This window comes from Oncorhynchus mykiss, chromosome 7, assembly GCF_013265735.2.
Source record: "Oncorhynchus mykiss isolate Arlee chromosome 7, USDA_OmykA_1.1, whole genome shotgun sequence".
Classification (NCBI taxonomy): domain Eukaryota; kingdom Metazoa; phylum Chordata; class Actinopteri; order Salmoniformes; family Salmonidae; genus Oncorhynchus; species Oncorhynchus mykiss.
This window is the reverse complement of record NC_048571.1, coordinates 15,735,549-15,756,347: the sequence shown is the minus strand read 5'-3', so window position 1 is coordinate 15,756,347 and position 20,799 is coordinate 15,735,549. Positions and strand designations below refer to the sequence as shown.

The 20,799-nt window shown below is 44.3% G+C and overlaps 1 protein-coding gene across 1 annotated transcript in view; it reads right to left on the bottom strand.

The window, feature by feature from the left end:
• Nucleotides 1-20,799, bottom strand: part of fndc3ba (fibronectin type III domain containing 3Ba) — a 164,697-nt gene that overhangs the window by 57,895 nt on the left and 86,003 nt on the right. The window contains exon 9 of the mRNA XM_036982736.1: nucleotides 19,835-19,980. Coding sequence (XP_036838631.1) covers nucleotides 19,835-19,980 — 146 coding nt within the window. The remainder of the gene's footprint in view (nucleotides 1-19,834; nucleotides 19,981-20,799) is intronic.

The window sequence follows — 20,799 nt, the reverse complement described above, 5'->3', positions numbered from 1 at the left end:
AGGATCAGAGATAGGTGTGTTTTACCTGCTAGTCAGGATCAGAGTTAGGTGTGTTTTACCTGCTAGTCAGGATCAGAATTAGGTGTGTATTACCTGCTAGTCAGGATGTTAGTCGGGATCAGAGTTAGGTGTGTTTTACCTGCTAGGCCAGGATCAGAGTTAGGTGTGTTTTAACTGCTAGTCAGGATCAGAGTTAGGTGTGTTTTACCTGCTAGTCAGGATCAGAGTTAGATGTGTTTTACCTGCTAGTCAGGATCAGAGTTAGGTGTGTTTTACCTGCTAGTCAGGATCAGAGTTAGGAGTGTTTTACCTGCTAGTCAGGATCAGAGTTAGGTGTGTTTTACCTGCTAGTCAGGATGTTAGTCGGGATCAGAGTAAGGTGTGTTTTACCTGCTAGTCAGGTTCAGAGTTGGGTGTGTTTTACCTGCTAGTCGGGATCAGAGTTAGGTGTGTTTTACCTGCTAGTCAGGATCAGAGTTAGGTGTGTTTTACCTGCTAGTCAGGATCAGAGTTAGGAGTGTTTTACCTGCTAGTCAGGATCAGAGTTAGGTGTGTTTTACCTGCTAGTCAGGATGTTAGTCGGGATCAGAGTAAGGTGTGTTTTACCTGCTAGTCAGGTTCAGAGTTAGGTGTGTTTTACCTGCTAGTCGGGATCAGAGTTAGGTGTGTTTTACCTGCTAGTCAGGATCAGAGTTAGATGTGTTTTACCTGCTAGTCAGGATCAGAGTTAGGTGTGTTTTACCTGCTAGTCAGGATCAAAGTTAGGTGTGTTTTACCTGCTAGTCAGGATCAGAGTTAGGTGCGTTTTACCTGCTAGTCAGGATCAGAGTTAGGTGTGTTTTACCTGCTAGTCAGGATCAGAGTTAGGTGTGTTTTACCTGCTAGTCAGGATGTTAGTCGGGATCAGAGTTAGGTGTGTTTTACCTGCTAGGCCAGGATCAGAGTTAGGTGTGTTTTACCTGCTAGTCAGGATCAGAGTTAGGTGTGTTTTACCTGCTAGTCAGGATCAGAGTTAGATGTGTTTTACCTGCTAGTCAGGATCAGAGTTAGATGTGTTTTACCTGCTAGTCAGGATCAGAATTAGGTATGTTTTACCTGCTAGTCAGGATCAGAGATAGGTGTGTTTTACCTGCTAGTCAGGATCAGAGTTAGGTGTGTTTTACCTGCTAGTCAGGATCAGATTAGGTGTGTTTTACCTGCTAGTCAGGATCAGAGTTAGGTGTGTTTTACCTGCTAGTCAGGATCAGAGTTAGGTGTGTATTACCTGCTAGTCAGGATGTTAGTCGGGATCAGAGTTAGGTGTGTTTTACCTGCTAGGCCAGGATCAGAGTTAGGTGTGTTTTACCTGCTAGTCAGGATCAGAGTTAGGTGTGTTTTACCTGCTAGTCAGGATCAGAGTTAGGTGTGTATTACCTGCTAGTCAGGATCAGAGTTAGGTGTGTTTTACCTGCTAGTCAGGATCAGAGATAGGTGTGTTTTACCTGCTAGTCAGGATCAGAGTTAGGTGTGTTTTACCTGCTAGTCAGGATCAGAGTTAGGTGTGTTTTACCTGCTAGTCAGGATCAGAGATAGGTGTGTTTTACCTGCTAGTCAGGATCAGAGATAGGTGTGTTTTACCTGCTAGTCAGGATCAGAGATAGGTGTGTTTTACCTGCTAGTCAGGATCAGAGATAGGTGTGTTTTACCTGCTAGTCAGGATCAGAGATAGGTGTGTTTTACCTGCTAGTCAGGATCAGAGTTAGGTGTGTTTTACCTGCTAGTCAGGATCAGAGTTAGGTGTGTATTACCTGCTAGTCAGGATGTTAGTCGGGATCAGAGTTAGGTGTGTTTTACCTGCTAGGCCAGGATCAGAGTTAGGTGTGTTTTACCTGCTAGTCAGGATCAGAGTTAGGTGTGTTTTACCTGCTAGTCAGGATCAGAGTTAGATGTGTTTTACCTGCTAGTCAGGATCAGAGTTAGGTGTGTTTTACCTGCTAGTCAGGATCAGAGTTAGGTGTGTTTTACCTGCTAGTCAGGATCAGAGTTAGGTGTGTTTTACCTGCTAGTCAGGATCAGAGTTAGGAGTGTTTTACCTGCTAGTCAGGATCAGAGTTAGGTGTGTTTTACCTGCTAGTCAGGATGTTAGTCGGGATCAGAGTAAGGTGTGTTTTACCTGCTAGTCAGGTTCAGAGTTAGGTGTGTTTTACCTGCTAGTCGGGATCAGAGTTAGGTGTGTTTTACCTGCTAGTCAGGATCAGAGTTAGATGTGTTTTACCTGCTAGTCAGGATCAGAGTTAGGTGTGTTTTACCTGCTAGTCAGGATCAGAGTTAGGTGTGTTTTACCTGCTAGTCAGGATCAGAGTTAGGTGTGTTTTACCTGCTAGTCAGGATGTTAGTCGGGATCAGAGTTAGGTGTGTTTTACCTGCTAGGCCAGGATCAGAGTTAGGTGTGTTTTACCTGCTAGTCAGGATCAGAGTTAGGTGTGTTTTACCTGCTAGTCAGGATCAGAGTTAGATGTGTTTTACCTGCTAGTCAGGATCAGAGTTAGATGTGTTTTACCTGCTAGTCAGGATCAGAATTAGGTATGTTTTACCTGCTAGTCAGGATCAGAGATAGGTGTGTTTTACCTGCTAGTCAGGATCAGAGTTAGGTGTGTTTTACCTGCTAGTCAGGATCAGATTAGGTGTGTTTTACCTGCTAGTCAGGATCAGAGTTAGGTGTGTTTTACCTGCTAGTCAGGATCAGAGTTAGGTGTGTATTACCTGCTAGTCAGGATGTTAGTCGGGATCAGAGTTAGGTGTGTTTTACCTGCTAGGCCAGGATCAGAGTTAGGTGTGTTTTACCTGCTAGTCAGGATCAGAGTTAGGTGTGTTTTACCTGCTAGTCAGGATCAGAGGTAGGTGTGTATTACCTGCTAGTCAGGATGTTAGTCGGGATCAGAGTTAGGTGTGTTTTACCTGCTAGGCCAGGATCAGAGTTAGGTGTGTTTTACCTGCTAGTCAGGATCAGAGTTAGGTGTGTTTTACCTGCTAGTCAGGATCAGAGTTAGATGTGTTTTACCTGCTAGTCAAGATCAGAGTTAGATGTGTTTTACCTGCTAGTCAGGTTCAGAGTTAGGTGTGTTTTACCTGCTAGTCAGGATCAGAGATAGGTGTGTTTTACCTGCTAGTCAGGATCAGAGTTAGGTGTGTTTTACCTGCTAGTCAGGATCAGATTATGTGTGTTTTACCTGCTAGTCAGGATCAGAGTTAGGTGTGTTTTACCTGCTAGTCAGGATCAGAGTTAGATGTGTTTTACCTGCTAGCCAGGTTCAGAGTTAGGTGTGTTTTACCTGCTAGTCAGGATCAGAGATAGGTGTGTTTTACCTGCTAGTCAGGATCAGAGTTAGGTGTGTTTTACCTGCTAGTCAGGATCAGAGTTAAGTGTGTTTTACCTGCTAGTCAGGATCAGAGATAGGTGTGTTTTACCTGCTAGTCAGGATCAGAGTTAGGAGTGTTTTACCTGCTAGTCAGGATAAGAGATAGGTGTGTTTTACCTACTAGTCAGGATCAGAGTTAGGTGTGTTTTACCTGCTAGTCAGGATGTTAGTCGGGATCAGAGTTAGGTGTGTTTTACCTGCTAGTCAGGATCAGAGTTAGGTGTGTTTTACCTGCTAGTCAGGATCAGAGATAGGTGTGTTTTACCTGCTAGTCAGGATCAGAGTTAGGTGTGTTTTAACTGCTTGTCAGGATCAGAGATAGGTGTGTTTTACCTGCTAGTCAGGATCAGAGTGAGGAGTGTTTTACATGCTAGTCAGGATCAGAGTTAGATGTGTTTTACCTGCTAGTCAGGTTCAGAGTTAGGTGTGTTTTACCTGCTAGTCAGGATCAGAGATAGGTGTGTTTTACCTGCTAGTCAGGATCAGAGTTAGGTGTGTTTTACCTGCTAGTCAGGATCAGAGTTAGGTGTGTTTTACCTGCTAGTCAGGATCAGAGTTAGGTGTGTTTTACCTGCTAGTCAGGATCAGAGATAGGTGTGTTTTACCTACTAGTCAGGATCAGAGTTAGGTGTTTTACCTGCTAGCCAGGATCAGAGTTAGGTGTGTTTTACCTGCTAGTCAGGATCAGAGATAGGTGTGTTTTACCTGCTAGTCAGGATCAGAGTTAGGTGTGTTTTACCTGCTAGTCAGGATCAGAGTTAGGTGTGTTTTACCTGCTAGTCGGGATCAGAGTTAGATGTGTTTTACCTGCTAGTCAGGATCAGAGTTAGGTGTGTTTTACCTGCTAGTCAGGATCAGAGTTAGGTGTGTTTTACCTGCTAGTCAGGATCAGAGTTAGGTGTGTTTTACCTGCTAGTCAGGATCAGAGTTAGGTGTGTTTTACCTGCTAGTCAGGATCAGAGATAGGTGTGTTTTACCTGCTAGTCACGATCAGAGTTAGGTGTGTTTTACCTGCTAGTCGGGATCAGAGTTAGATGTGTTTTACCTGCTAGTCAGGATCAGAGTTAGGTGTGTTTTACCTGCTAGTCAGGATCAGAGTTAGGTGTGTTTTAACTGCTAGTCAGGATGTTAGTCGGGATCAGAGTTAGGTGTGTTTTACCTGCTAGGCCAGGATCAGAGATAGGTGTGTTTTACCTGCTAGTCAGGATCAGAATTAGGTATGTTTTACCTGCTAGTCAGGATCAGATTATGTGTGTTTTACCTGCTAGTCAGGATCAGAGTTAGGTGTGTTTTACCTGCTAGTCAGGATCAGAGTTAGGTGTGTTTTACCTGCTAGTCAGGATCAGAGTTAGGTGTGTTTTACCTGCTAGTCAGGATGTTAGTCGGGATCAGAGTTAGGTGTGTTTTACCTGCTAGGCCAGGATCAGAGTTAGGTGTGTTTTACCTGCTAGTCAGGATCAGAGTTAGGTGTGTTTTACCTGCTAGTCAGGATCAGAGTTAGATGTGTTTTACCTGCTAGTCAGGATTAGAGTTAGATGTGTTTTACCTATTAGTCAGGATCAGAATTAGGTATGTTTTACCTGCTAGTCAGGATCAGAGATAGGTGTGTTTTACCTGCTAGTCAGGATCAGAGTTAGGTGTGTTTTACCTGCTAGTCAGGATCAGATTAAGTGTGTTTTACCTGCTAGTCAGGATCAGAGATAGGTGTGTTTTACCTGCTAGTCAGGATCAGAGTTAGGTGTGTTTTACCTGCTAGTCAGGATCAGAGTTAGGTGTGTTTTACCTGCTAGTCGGGATCAGAGTTAGATGTGTTTTACCTGCTAGTCAGGATCAGAGTTAGGTGTGTTTTCCCTGCTAGTCAGGATCAGAGTTAGGTGTGTTTTACCTGCTAGTCAGGATCAGAGTTAGGTGTGTTTTACCTGCTAGTCAGGATCAGAGTTAGGTGTGTTTTACCTGCTAGTCAGGATCAGAGATAGGTGTGTTTTACCTGCTAGTCACGATCAGAGTTAGGTGTGTTTTACCTGCTAGTCAGGATCAGAGTTAGGTGTGTTTTACCTGCTAGTCGGGATCAGAGTTAGATGTGTTTTACCTGCTAGTCAGGATCAGAGTTAGGTGTGTTTTACCTGCTAGTCAGGATCAGAGTTAGGTGTGTTTTAACTGCTAGTCAGGATGTTAGTCGGGATCAGAGTTAGGTGTGTTTTACCTGCTAGGCCAGGATCAGAGATAGGTGTGTTTTACCTGCTAGTCAGGATCAGAATTAGGTATGTTTTACCTGCTAGTCAGGATCAGATTATGTGTGTTTTACCTGCTAGTCAGGATCAGAGTTAGGTGTGTTTTACCTGCTAGTCAGGATCAGAGTTAGGTGTGTTTTACCTGCTAGTCAGGATCAGAGTTAGGTGTGTTTTACCTGCTAGTCAGGATGTTAGTCGGGATCAGAGTTAGGTGTGTTTTACCTGCTAGGCCAGGATCAGAGTTAGGTGTGTTTTACCTGCTAGTCAGGATCAGAGTTAGGTGTGTTTTACCTGCTAGTCAGGATCAGAGTTAGATGTGTTTTACCTGCTAGTCAGGATTAGAGTTAGATGTGTTTTACCTATTAGTCAGGATCAGAATTAGGTATGTTTTACCTGCTAGTCAGGATCAGAGTTAGATGTGTTTTACCTGCTAGCCAGGTTCAGAGTTAGGTGTGTTTTACCTGCTAGTCAGGATCAGAGTTAGGTGTGTTTTACCTGCTAGTCAGGATGTTAGTCGGGATCAGAGTTAGGTGTGTTTTACCTGCTAGGCCAGGATCAGAGTTAGGTGTGTTTTACCTGCTAGTCAGGATCAGAGTTAGGTGTGTTTTACCTGCTAGTCAGGATCAGAGTTAGGTGTGTTTTACCTGCTAGTCAGGATCAGAGTTAGGTGTGTTTTACCTGCTAGTCAGGATCAGATTAAGTGTGTTTTACCTGCTAGTCAGGATCAGAGTTAGGTGTGTTTTACCTGCTAGTCAGGATCAGAGTTAGATGTGTTTTACCTGCTAGCCAGGTTCAGAGTTAGGTGTGTTTTACCTGCTAGTCAGGATCAGAGTTAGGTGTGTTTTACCTGCTAGTCAGGATGTTAGTCGGGATCAGAGTTAGGTGTGTTTTACCTGCTAGTCAGGATCAGAGTTAGGTGTGTTTTACCTGCTAGTCAGGATCAGAGTTAGGTGTGTTTTACCTGCTAGTCAGGATCAGAGTTAGGTGTGTTTTACCTGCTAGTCAGGATCAGAGTTAGGTGTGTTTTACCTGCTAGTCAGGATGTTAGTCGGGATCAGAGTTAGGTGTGTTTTACCTGCTAGGCCAGGATCAGAGTTAGGTGTGTTTTACCTGCTAGTCAGGATCAGAGTTAGGTGTGTTTTACCTGCTAGTCAGGATCAGAGTTAGATGTGTTTTACCTGCTAGTCAGGATCAGAGTTAGATGTGTTTTACCTGCTAGTCAGGATCAGAATTAGGTATGTTTTACCTGCTAGTCAGGATCAGAGTTAGGTGTGTTTTACCTGCTAGTCAGGATGTTAGTCGGGATCAGAGTTAGGTGTGTTTTACCTGCTAGGCCAGGATCAGAGTTAGGTGTGTTTTACCTGCTAGTCAGGATCAGAGTTAGGTGTGTTTTACCTGCTAGTCAGGATCAGAGTTAGGTGTGTTTTACCTGCTAGTCAGGATCAGAGTTAGGTGTGTTTTACCTGCTAGTCAGGATCAGATTAAGTGTGTTTTACCTGCTAGTCAGGATCAGAGTTAGGTGTGTTTTACCTGCTAGTCAGGATCAGAGTTAGATGTGTTTTACCTGCTAGCCAGGTTCAGAGTTAGGTGTGTTTTACCTGCTAGTCAGGATCAGAGTTAGGTGTGTTTTACCTGCTAGTCAGGATGTTAGTCGGGATCAGAGTTAGGTGTGTTTTACCTGCTAGTCAGGATCAGAGTTAGGTGTGTTTTACCTGCTAGTCAGGATCAGAGTTAGGTGTGTTTTACCTGCTAGTCAGGATCAGAGTTAGGTGTGTTTTACCTGCTAGTCAGGATCAGAGTTAGGTGTGTTTTACCTGCTAGTCAGGATGTTAGTCGGGATCAGAGTTAGGTGTGTTTTACCTGCTAGGCCAGGATCAGAGTTAGGTGTGTTTTACCTGCTAGTCAGGATCAGAGTTAGGTGTGTTTTACCTGCTAGTCAGGATCAGAGTTAGATGTGTTTTACCTGCTAGTCAGGATCAGAGTTAGATGTGTTTTACCTGCTAGTCAGGATCAGAATTAGGTATGTTTTACCTGCTAGTGAGGATCAGAGATAGGTGTGTTTTACCTGCTAGTCAGGATCAGAGTTAGGTGTGTTTTACCTGCTAGTCAGGATCAGATTAAGTGTGTTTTACCTGCTAGTCAGGATCAGAGTTAGGTGTGTTTTACCTGCTAGTCAGGATCAGAGTTAGATGTGTTTTACCTGCTAGCCAGGTTCAGAGTTAGGTGTGTTTTACCTGCTAGTCAGGATCAGAGATAGGTGTGTTTTACCTGCTAGTCAGGATCAGAGTTAGGTGTGTTTTACCTGCTAGTCAGGATGTTAGTCGGGATCAGAGTTAGGTGTGTTTTACCTGCTAGGCCAGGATCAGAGTTAGGTGTGTTTTACCTGCTAGTCAGGATCAGAGTTAGGTGTGTTTTACCTGCTAGTCAGGATCAGAGTTAGATGTGTTTTACCTGCTAATCAGGATCAGAGTTAGATGTGTTTTACCTGCTAGTCAGGATCAGAATTAGGTATGTTTTACCTGCTAGTCAGGATCAGAGATAGGTGTGTTTTACCTGCTAGTCAGGATCAGAGTTAGGTGTGTTTTACCTGCTAGTCACGATCAGATTAAGTGTGTTTTACCTGCTAGTCAGGATCAGAGTTAGGTGTGTTTTACCTGCTAGTCAGGATCAGAGTTAGATGTGTTTTACCTGCTAGCCAGGTTCAGAGTTAGGTGTGTTTTACCTGCTAGTCAGGATCAGAGATAGGTGTGTTTTACCTGCTAGTCAGGATCAGAGTTAGGAGTGTTTTACCTGCTAGTCAGGATCAGAGTTAGGTGTGTTTTACCTGCTAGTCAGGATCAGAGATAGGTGTGTTTTACCTACTAGTCAGGATCAGAGTTAGGTGTTTTACCTGCTAGCCAGGATCAGAGTTAGGTGTGTTTTACCTGCTAGTCACGATCAGAGTTAGGTGTGTTTTACCTGCTAGTCTGGATCAGAGATAGGTGTGTTTTACCTGCTAGTCAGGATCCGAGTTAGGTGTGTGTTATCTGCTAGTCAGGATCAGAGATAGGTGTGTTTTACCTGCTAGTCAGGATCAGAGTTAGGTGTGTTTTACCTGCTAGTCAGGATCAGAGTTAGGTGTGTTTTACCTGCTAGTCGGGATCAGAGTTAGATGTGTTTTACCTGCTAGTCAGGATCAGAGTTAGGTGTGTTTTACCTGCTAGTCAGGATCAGATTAAGTGTGTTTTACCTGCTAGTCAGGATCAGAGTTAGGTGTGTTTTACCTGCTAGTCAGGATCAGAGTTAGATGTGTTTTACCTGCTAGCCAGGTTCAGAGTTAGGTGTGTTTTACCTGCTAGTCAGGATCAGAGATAGGTGTGTTTTACCTGCTAGTCAGGATCAGAGTTAGGAGTGTTTTACCTGCTAGTCAGGATCAGAGTTAGGTGTGTTTTACCTGCTAGTCAGGATCAGAGATAGGTGTGTTTTACCTACTAGTCAGGATCAGAGTTAGGTGTTTTACCTGCTAGCCAGGATCAGAGTTAGGTGTGTTTTACCTGCTAGTCACGATCAGAGTTAGGTGTGTTTTACCTGCTAGTCTGGATCAGAGATAGGTGTGTTTTACCTGCTAGTCAGGATCCGAGTTAGGTGTGTGTTATCTGCTAGTCAGGATCAGAGATAGGTGTGTTTTACCTGCTAGTCAGGATCAGAGTTAGGTGTGTTTTACCTGCTAGTCAGGATCAGAGTTAGGTGTGTTTTACCTGCTAGTCGGGATCAGAGTTAGATGTGTTTTACCTGCTAGTCAGGATCAGAGTTAGGTGTGTTTTACCTGCTAGTCAGGATCAGAGTTAGGTGTGTTTTGCCTGCTAGTCGGGATCAGAGTTAGATGTGTTTTACCTGCTAGTCAGGATCAGAGTTAGGTGTGTTTTACCTGCTAGTCAGGATCAGAGTTAGGTGTGTTTTACCTGCTAGTCAGGATCAGAGTTAGGTGTGTTTTACCTGCTAGTCAGGATCAGAGTTAGGTGTGTTTTACCTGCTAGTCAGGATCAGAGATAGGTGTGTTTTACCTGCTAGTCACGATCAGAGTTAGGTGTGTTTTACCTGCTAGTCAGGATCAGAGATAGGTGTGTTTTACCTGCTAGTAAGGATCAGAGTTAGGTGTGTTTTACCTGCTTGTCAGGATCAGAGATAGGTGTGTTTTACCTGCTAGTCAGGATCAGAGTTAGGAGTGTTTTACCTGCTAGTCAGGATCAGAGTTAGGTGTGTTTTACCTGCTAGTCAGGATCAGAGTTAGGTGTGTTTTACCTGCTAGTCAGGATCAGAGTTAGGAGTGTTTTACCTGCTAGTCAGGATCAGAGTTAGGTGTGTTTTACCTGCTAGTCAGGATCAGAGTTAGGTGTGTTTTACCTGCTAGTCAGGATCAGAGTTAGGTGTGTTTTACCTGCTAGTCAGGATCAGAGATAGGTGTGTTTTACCTGCTAGTCAGGATCAGAGTTAGGAGTGTTTTACCTGCTAGTCAGGATCAGAGTTAGGTGTGTTTTACCTGCTAGTCAGGATCAGAGATAGGTGTGTTTTACCTACTAGTCAGGATCAGAGTTAGGTGTTTTACCTGCTAGCCAGGATCAGAGTTAGGTGTGTTTTACCTGCTAGTCACGATCAGAGTTAGGTGTGTTTTACCTGCTAGTCTGGATCAGAGATAGATGTGTTTTACCTGCTAGTCAGGATCCGAGTTAGGTGTGTGTTATCTGCTAGTCAGGATCAGAGATAGGTGTGTTTTACCTGCTAGTCAGGATCAGAGTTAGGTGTGTTTTACCTGCTAGTCAGGATCAGAGTTAGGTGTGTTTTACCTGCTAGTCGGGATCAGAGTTAGATGTGTTTTACCTGCTAGTCAGGATCAGAGTTAGGTGTGTTTTACCTGCTAGTCAGGATCAGAGTTAGGTGTGTTTTACCTGCTAGTCAGGATCAGAGTTAGGTGTGTTTTACCTGCTAGTCAGGATCAGAGTTAGGTATGTTTTACCTGCTAGTCAGGATCAGAGATAGGTGTGTTTTACCTGCTAGTCACGATCAGAGTTAGGTGTGTTTTACCTGCTAGTCAGGATCAGAGATAGGTGTGTTTTACCTGCTAGTCAGGATCAGAGTTAGGTGTGTTTTACCTGCTAGTCAGGATCAGAGTTAGGTGTGTTTTACCTGCTAGTCGGGATCAGAGTTAGATGTGTTTTACCTGCTAGTCAGGATCAGATTAAGTGTGTTTTACCTGCTAGTCAGGATCAGAGTTAGGTGTGTTTTACCTGCTAGTCAGGATCAGAGTTAGATGTGTTTTACCTGCTAGCCAGGTTCAGAGTTAGGTGTGTTTTACCTGCTAGTCAGGATCAGAGTTAGGTGTGTTTTACCTGCTAGTCAGGATGTTAGTCGGGATCAGAGTTAGGTGTGTTTTACCTGCTAGGCCAGGATCAGAGTTAGGTGTGTTTTACCTGCTAGTCAGGATCAGAGTTAGGTGTGTTTTACCTGCTAGTCAGGATCAGAGTTAGGTGTGTTTTACCTGCTAGTCAGGATCAGAGTTAGGTGTGTTTTACCTGCTAGTCAGGATCAGAGTTAGGTGTGTTTTACCTGCTAGTCAGGATGTTAGTCGGGATCAGAGTTAGGTGTGTTTTACCTGCTAGGCCAGGATCAGAGTTAGGTGTGTTTTACCTGCTAGTCAGGATCAGAGTTAGGTGTGTTTTACCTGCTAGTCAGGATCAGAGTTAGATGTGTTTTACCTGCTAGTCAGGATCAGAGTTAGATGTGTTTTACCTGCTAGTCAGGATCAGAATTAGGTATGTTTTACCTGCTAGTCAGGATCAGAGATAGGTGTGTTTTACCTGCTAGTCAGGATCAGAGTTAGGTGTGTTTTACCTGCTAGTCAGGATCAGATTAAGTGTGTTTTACCTGCTAGTCAGGATCAGAGTTAGGTGTGTTTTACCTGCTAGTCAGGATCAGAGTTAGATGTGTTTTACCTGCTAGCCAGGTTCAGAGTTAGGTGTGTTTTACCTGCTAGTCAGGATCAGAGATAGGTGTGTTTTACCTGCTAGTCAGGATCAGAGTTAGGTGTGTTTTACCTGCTAGTCAGGATGTTAGTCGGGATCAGAGTTAGGTGTGTTTTACCTGCTAGGCCAGGATCAGAGTTAGGTGTGTTTTACCTGCTAGTCAGGATCAGAGTTAGGTGTGTTTTACCTGCTAGTCAGGATCAGAGTTAGATGTGTTTTACCTGCTAGTCAGGATCAGAGTTAGATGTGTTTTACCTGCTAGTCAGGATCAGAATTAGGTATGTTTTACCTGCTAGTCAGGATCAGAGATAGGTGTGTTTTACCTGCTAGTCAGGATCAGAGTTAGGTGTGTTTTACCTGCTAGTCAGGATCAGATTAAGTGTGTTTTACCTGCTAGTCAGGATCAGAGTTAGGTGTGTTTTACCTGCTAGTCAGGATCAGAGTTAGATGTGTTTTACCTGCTAGCCAGGTTCAGAGTTAGGTGTGTTTTACCTGCTAGTCAGGATCAGAGATAGGTGTTTTACCTGCTAGTCAGGATCAGAGTTAGGTGTGTTTTACCTGCTTGTCAGGATCAGAGATAGGTGTGTTTTACCTGCTAGTCAGGATCAGAGTTAGGAGTGTTTTACCTGCTAGTCAGGATCAGAGTTAGGTGTGTTTTACCTGCTAGTCAGGATCAGAGTTAGGTGTGTTTTATCTGCTAGTCAGGATCGGAGTTAGATGTGTTTTACCTGCTAGTCAGGTTCAGAGTTAGGTGTGTTTTACCTGCTAGTCAGGATCAGAGATAGGTGTGTTTTACCTGCTAGTCAGGATCAGAGTTAGGTGTGTTTTACCTGCTAGTCAGGATCAGAGATAGGTGTGTTTTACCTGCTAGTCAGGATCAGAGTTAGGAGTGTTTTACCTGCTAGTCAGGATCAGAGTTAGGTGTGTTTTACCTGCTAGTCAGGATCAGAGATAGGTGTGTTTTACCTACTAGTCAGGATCAGAGTTAGGTGTTTTACCTGCTAGCAAGGATCAGAGTTAGGTGTGTTTTACCTGCTAGTCACGATCAGAGTTAGGTGTGTTTTACCTGCTAGTCTGGATCAGAGATAGGTGTGTTTTACCTGCTAGTCAGGATCCGAGTTAGGTGTGTGTTATCTGCTAGTCAGGATCAGAGATAGGTGTGTTTTACCTGCTAGTCAGGATCAGAGTTAGGTGTGTTTTACCTGCTAGTCAGGATCAGAGTTAGGTGTGTTTTACCTGCTAGTCGGGATCAGAGTTAGATGTGTTTTACCTGCTAGTCAGGATCAGAGTTAGGTGTGTTTTACCTGCTAGTCAGGATCAGAGTTAGGTGTGTTTTACCTGCTAGTCAGGATCAGAGTTAGGTGTGTTTTACCTGCTAGTCAGGATCAGAGTTAGGTGTGTTTTACCTGCTAGTCAGGATCAGAGATAGGTGTGTTTTACCTGCTAGTCACGATCAGAGTTAGGTGTGTTTTACCTGCTAGTCAGGATCAGAGATAGGTGTGTTTTACCTGCTAGTCAGGATCAGAGTTAGGTGTGTTTTACCTGCTAGTCAGGATCAGAGTTAGGTGTGTTTTACCTGCTAGTCGGGATCAGAGTTAGATGTGTTTTACCTGCTAGTCAGGATCAGAGTTAGGTGTGTTTTACCTGCTAGTCAGGATCAGAGTTAGGTGTGTTTTACCTGCTAGTCAGGATCAGAGTTAGGTGTGTTTTACCTGCTAGTCAGGATCAGAGTTAGGTGTGTTTTAACTGCTAGTCAGGATGTTAGTCGGGATCAGAGTTAGGTGTGTTTTACCTGCTAGGCCAGGATCAGAGTTAGGTGTGTTTTACCTGCTAGTCAGGATCAGAGTTAGGTGTGTTTTACCTGCTAGTCAGGATCAGAGTTAGATGTGTTTTACCTGCTAGTCAGGATCAGAGTTAGGTGTGTTTTACCTGCTAGTCAGGTTCAGAGTTAGGTGTTTTACCTGCTAGTCAGGATCAGAGATAGGTGTGTTTTACCTGCATGGTCAGGATCAGAGTTAGGTATGTTTTACCTGCTAGTCAGGATCAGAGATAGGTGTGTTTTACCTGCTAGTCACGATCAGAGTTAGGTGTGTTTTACCTGCTAGTCAGGATCAGAGATAGGTGTGTTTTACCTGCTAGTCAGGATCAGAGTTAGGTGTGTTTTACCTGCTAGTCAGGATCAGAGTTAGGTGTGTTTTACCTGCTAGTCGGGATCAGAGTTAGATGTGTTTTACCTGCTAGTCAGGATCAGAGTTAGGTGTGTTTTACCTGCTAGTCAGGATCAGAGTTAGGTGTGTTTTACCTGCTAGTCAGGATCAGAGTTAGGTGTGTTTTACCTGCTAGTCAGGATCAGAGTTAGGTGTGTTTTACCTGCTAGTCAGGATGTTAGTCGGGATCAGAGTTAGGTGTGTTTTACCTGCTAGGCCAGGATCAGAGTTAGGTGTGTTTTACCTGCTAGTCAGGATCAGAGTTAGGTGTGTTTTACCTGCTAGTCAGGATCAGAGTTAGATGTGTTTTACCTGCTAGTCAGGATCAGAGTTAGATGTGTTTTACCTGCTAGTCAGGTTCAGAGTTAGGTGTGTTTTACCTGCTAGTCAGGATCAGAGATAGGTGTGTTTTACCTGCTAGTCAGGATCAGAATTAGGTATGTTTTACCTGCTAGTCAGGATAAGAGACAGGTGTGTTTTACCTGCTAGTCAGGATCAGAGTTAGGTGTGTTTTACCTGCTAGTCAGGATCAGATTAGGTGTGTTTTACCTGCTAGTCAGGATCAGAGTTAGGTGTGTTTTACCTGCTAGTCAGGATCAGAGTTAGATGTGTTTTACCTGCTAGCCAGGTTCAGAGTTAGGTGTGTTTTACCTGCTAGTCAGGATCAGAGATAGGTGTGTTTTACCTGCTAGTCAGGATCAGAGTTAGGAGTGTTTTACCTGCTAGTCAGGATCAGAGTTAGGTGTGTTTTACCTGCTAGTCAGGATCAGAGTTAGGTGTGTTTTACCTGCTAGTCAGGATCAGAGATAGGTGTGTTTTACCTGCTAGTCAGGATCAGAGATAGGTGTGTTTTACCTGCTAGTCAGGATCAGAGTTAGGAGTGTTTTACCTGCTAGTCAGGATCAGAGTTAGGTGTGTTTTACCTGCTAATCAGGATCAGAGATAGGTGTGTTTTACCTACTAGTCAGGATCAGAGTTAGGTGTTTTACCTGCTAGCCAGGATCAGTTAGGTGTGTTTTACCTGCTAGTCACGATCAGAGTTAGGTGTGTTTTACCTGCTAGTCAGGATCAGAGATAGGTGTGTTTTACCTGCTAGTCAGGATCAGAGTTAGGTGTGTTTTACCTGCTAGTCAGGATCAGAGATAGGTGTGTTTTACCTGCTAGTCAGGATCAGAGATAGGTGTGTTTTACCTACTAGTTAGGATCAGAGTTAGGTGTGTTTTACCTGCTAGTCAGGATCAGAGATAGGTGTGTTTTACCTACTAGTCAGGATCAGAGTTAGGTGTTTTACCTGCTAGCCAGGATCAGAGTTAGGTGTGTTTTACCTGCTAGTCACGATCAGAGTTAGGTGTGTTTTACCTGCTAGTCAGGATCAGAGATAGGTGTGTTTTACCTGCTAGTCAGGATCAGAGTTAGGTGTGTTTTACCTGCTAGTCAGGATCAGAGATAGGTGTGTTTTACCTGCTAGTCAGGATCAGAGTTAGGTGTGTTTTACCTGCTAGTCAGGATCAGAGTTAGGTGTGTTTTACCTGCTAGTCGGGATCAGAGTTAGATGTGTTTTACCTGCTAGTCAGGATCAGAGTTAGGTGTGTTTTACCTGCTAGTCAGGATCAGAGTTAGGTGTGTTTTACCTGCTAGTCAGGATCAGAGTTAGGTGTGTTTTACCTGCTAGTCAGGATCAGAGTTAGGTGTGTTTTACCTGCTAGTCAGGATCAGAGATAGGTGTGTTTTACCTGCTAGTCACGATCAGAGTTAGGTGTGTTTTACCTGCTAGTCAGGATCAGAGATAGGTGTGTTTTACCTGCTAGTCAGGATCAGAGTTAGGTGTGTTTTACCTGCTAGTCAGGATCAGAGTTAGGTGTGTTTTACCTGCTAGTCGGCATCAGAGTTAGATGTGTTTTACCTGCTAGTCAGGATCAGAGTTAGGTGTGTTTTACCTGCTAGTCAGGATCAGAGTTAGGTGTGTTTTACCTGCTAGTCAGGATCAGAGTTAGGTGTGTTTTACCTGCTAGTCTGGATGTTAGTCGGGATCAGAGTTAGGTGTGTTTTACCTGCTAGGCCAGGATCAGAGTTAGGTGTGTTTTACCTGCTAGTCAGGATCAGAGTTAGGTGTGTTTTACCTGCTAGTCAGGATCAGAGTTAGATGTGTTTTACCTGCTAGTCAGGATCAGAGTTAGATGTGTTTTACCTGCTAGTCAGGTTCAGAGTTAGGTGTGTTTTACCTGCTAGTCAGGATCAGAGATAGGTGTGTTTTACCTGCTAGTCAGGATCAGAATTAGGTATGTTTTACCTGCTAGTCAGGATCAGAGATACGTGTGTTTTACCTGCTAGTCAGGATCAGAGTTAGGTGTGTTTTACCTGCTAGTCAGGATCAGAGATAGGTGTGTTTTACCTGCTAGTCAGGATCAGAGTTAGGTGTGTTTTACCTGCTAGTCAGGATCAGAGTTAGATGTGTTTTACCTGCTAGCCAGGTTCAGAGTTAGGAGTGTTTTACCTGCTAGTCAGGATCAGGGTTAGGTGTGTTTTACCTGCTAGTCAGGATCAGAGATAGGTGTGTTTTACCTACTAGTCAGGATCAGAGTTAGGTGTTTTACCTGCTAGCCAGGATCAGAGTTAGGTGTGTTTTACCTGCTAGTCACGATCAGAGTTAGGTGTGTTTTACCTGCTAGTCAGGATCAGAGATAGGTGTGTTTTACCTGCTAGTCACGATCAGAGTTAGGTGTGTTTTACCTGCTAGTCAGGATCAGAGATAGGTGTGTTTTACCTGCTAGTCAGGATCAGAGATAGGTGTGTTTTACCTGCTAGTCAGGATCAGAGATAGGTGTGTTTTACCTGCTAGTCGGGATCAGAGTTAGGTGTGTTTTACCTGCTAGTCAGAATCAGAGTTAGGTGTGTTTTACCTGCTATTCAGGATCAGTGTTAGGTGTGTTTTACCTGCTAGTCAGGATCAGTGTTAGGTGTGTTTTACCTGCTAGTCAGGATCAGAGTTAGGTGTGTTTTACCTGCTAGTCAGGATCAGAGTTAGGTGTGTTTTACCTGCTAGTCAGGATCAGAGATAGGTGTGTTTTACCTGCTAGTCACGATCAGAGTTAGGTGTGTTTTACCTGCTAGTCAGGATCAGAGATAGGTGTGTTTTACCTGCTAGTCAGGATCAGAGTTAGGTGTGTTTTACCTGCTAGTCAGGATCAGAGTTAGGTGTGTTTTACCTGCTAGTCGGCATCAGAGTTAGATGTGTTTTACCTGCTAGTCAGGATCAGAGTTAGGTGTGTTTTACCTGCTAGTCAGGATCAGAGATAGGTGTGTTTTACCTACTAGTCAGGATCAGAGTTAGGTGTTTTACCTGCTAGCCAGGATCAGTTAGGTGTGTTTTACCTGCTAGTCACGATCAGAGTTAGGTGTGTTTTACCTGCTAGTCAGGATCAGAGATAGGTGTGTTTTACCTGCTAGTCAGGATCAGAGATAGGTGTGTTTTACCTGCTAGTCAGGATCAGAGATAGGTGTGTTTTACCTGCTAGTCAGGATCAGAGATAGGTGTGTTTTACCTACTAGTTAGGATCAGAGTTAGGTGTGTTTTACCTGCTAGTCAGGATCAGAGATAGGTGTGTTTTACCTACTAGTCAGGATCAGAGTTAGGTGTTTTACCTGCTAGCCAGGATCAGAGTTAGGTGTGTTTTACCTGCTAGTCACGATCAGAGTTAGGTGTGTTTTACCTGCTAGTCAGGATCAGAGATAGGTGTGTTTTACCTGCTAGTCAGGATCAGAGTTAGGTGTGTTTTACCTGCTAGTCAGGATCAGAGATAGGTGTGTTTTACCTGCTAGTCAGGATCAGAGTTAGGTGTGTTTTACCTGCTAGTCAGGATCAGAGTTAGGTGTGTTTTACCTGCTAGTCGGGATCAGAGTTAGATGTGTTTTACCTGCTAGTCAGGATCAGAGTTAGGTGTGTTTTACCTGCTAGTCAGGATCAGAGTTAGGTGTGTTTTACCTGCTAGTCAGGGTCAGAGTTAGGTGTGTTTTACCTGCTAGTCAGGATCAGAAATAGGTGTGTTTTACCTGCTAGTCACGATCAGAGTTAGGTGTGTTTTACCTGCTAGTCAGGATCAGAGATAGGTGTGTTTTACCTGCTAGTCAGGATCAGAGTTAGGTGTGTTTTACCTGCTAGTCAGGATCAGAGTTAGGTGTGTTTTACCTGCTAGTCGGCATCAGAGTTAGATGTGTTTTACCTGCTAGTCAGGATCAGAGTTAGGTGTGTTTTACCTGCTAGTCAGGATCAGAGTTAGGTGTGTTTTACCTGCTAGTCAGGATCAGAGTTAGGTGTGTTTTACCTGCTAGTCAGGATCAGAGTTAGGTGTGTTTTACCTGCTAGTCTGGATGTTAGTCGGGATCAGAGTTAGGTGTGTTTTACCTGCTAGGCCAGGATCAGAGTTAGGTGTGTTTTACCTGCTAGTCAGGATCAGAGTTAGGTGTGTTTTACCTGCTAGTCAGGATCAGAGTTAGATGTGTTTTACCTGCTAGTCAGGATCAGAGTTAGATGTGTTTTACCTGCTAGTCAGGTTCAGAGTTAGGTGTGTTTTACCTGCTAGTCAGGATCAGAGATAGGTGTGTTTTACCTGCTAGTCAGGATCAGAATTAGGTATGTTTTACCTGCTAGTCAGGATCAGAGATACGTGTGTTTTACCTGCTAGTCAGGATCAGAGTTAGGTGTGTTTTACCTGCTAGTCAGGATCAGAGATAGGTGTGTTTTACCTGCTAGTCAGGATCAGAGTTAGGTGTGTTTTACCTGCTAGTCAGGATCAGAGTTAGATGTGTTTTACCTGCTAGCCAGGTTCAGAGTTAGGAGTGTTTTACCTGCTAGTCAGGATCAGGGTTAGGTGTGTTTTACCTGCTAGTCAGGATCAGAGATAGGTGTGTTTTACCTACTAGTCAGGATCAGAGTTAGGTGTTTTACCTGCTAGCCAGGATCAGAGTTAGGTGTGTTTTACCTGCTAGTCACGATCAGAGTTAGGTGTGTTTTACCTGCTAGTCAGGATCAGAGATAGGTGTGTTTTACCTGCTAGTCACGATCAGAGTTAGGTGTGTTTTACCTGCTAGTCAGGATCAGAGATAGGTGTGTTTTACCTGCTAGTCAGGATCAGAGATAGGTGTGTTTTACCTGCTAGTCAGGATCAGAGATAGGTGTGTTTTACCTGCTAGTCAGGATCAGAGATAGGTGTGTTTTACCTGCTAGTCGGGATCAGAGTTAGGTGTGTTTTACCTGCTAGTCAGAATCAGAGTTAGGTGTGTTTTACCTGCTAGTCAGGATCAGTGTTAGGTGTGTTTTACCTGCTAGTTAGGATCAGAGATAGGTGTGTATTACCTGCTAGTTAGGATCAGAGATAGGTGTGTTTTACCTGCTAGTCAGGATCAGTGTTAGGTGTGTTTTACCTGCTAGTTAGGAACAGAGATAGGTGTGTATTACCTGCTAGTTAGGATCAGAGATAGGTGTGTTTTACCTGCTAGTCAGGATCAGAGATAGGTGTGTTTTACCTGCTAGTTAGGATCAGAGATAGGTGTGTTTTACCTGCTAGTCAGGATCAGAGATAGGTGTGTTTTACCTGCTAGTCAGGATCAGAGATAGGTGTGTTTTACCTGCTAGTCAGGATCAGAGATAGGTGTGTTTTACCTGCTAGTTAGGATCAGAGATAGGTGTGTTTTACCTGCTAGTCAGGATCAGTGTTAGGTGTGTTTTACCTGCTAGTTAGGAACAGAGATAGGTGTGTATTACCTGCTAGTTAGGATCAGAGATAGGTGTGTTTTACCTGCTAGTCAGGATCAGAGATAGGTGTGTTTTACCTGCTAGTTAGGATCAGAGATAGGTGTGTTTTACCTGCTAGTCAGGATCAGAGATAGGTGTGTTTTACCTGCTAGTCAGGATCAGAGATAGGTGTGTTTTACCTGCTAGTCAGGATCAGAGATAGGTGTGTTTTACCTGCTAGTTAGGATCAGAGATAGGTGTGTTTTACCTGTATATAAGTCTGTATTTGCCGTCCCGTCCCTTGTCGGACAGAGAGACCTCGTAGGTGAGAGACTGGCTGTTGCTGAACCGGTTCACCAGCCCGACCGGGGGAGCCCAGGACAACCTAGCACCCCGCGCGTGCACGTTGGACACCTGGAACACCACACACACATTAGATAACACACACACACAAAGTTCCTATCAGTTTATGTTCCAGTTCATCCCCGTTAGGGATGCTGGGTCGGTGAAATGACAGTCTGAGTAGAAGAAACATTTACCCATACCCTTTCTGCCCTGGGGACAAACCACATCCACTGAATACCCTTTCTGCCCTGGGGACAAACCACATCCACTGAATACCCTTTCTGCCCTGGGGACAAACCACATCCACTGAATACCCTTTCTGCCCTGGGGACAAACCACATCCACTGAATACCCTGTCTGCCCTGGGGACAAACCACATCCACTGAATACCCTTTCTGCCCTGGGGACAAACCACATCCACTGAATACCCTTTCTACCCTGGGGACAAACCACATCCACTGAATACCTTGTCTGCCCTGGGGACAAACCACATCCACTGAATACCCTGTCTGCCCTGGGGACAAACCACATCCACTGAATACCCTTTCTGCCCTGGGGACAAACCACATCCACTGAATACCCTTTCTGCCCTGGGGACAAACCACATTCACTGAATACCCTTTCTGCCCTGGGGACAAACCACATCCACTGAATACCCTGTCTGCCCTGGGGACAAACCACATCCACTGAATACCCTGTCTGCCCTGGGGACAAACCACATCCACTGAATACCCTGTCTGCCCTGGGGACAAACCACATCGACTGAATACCCAATCTGCCCTGGGGACAAACCACATCCACTGAATACCCTGTCTGCCCTGGGGACAAACCACATCCCAGAGACACACACTGAAGACTGTCTCATATGACCTCTCCCTCTAGAAGCCA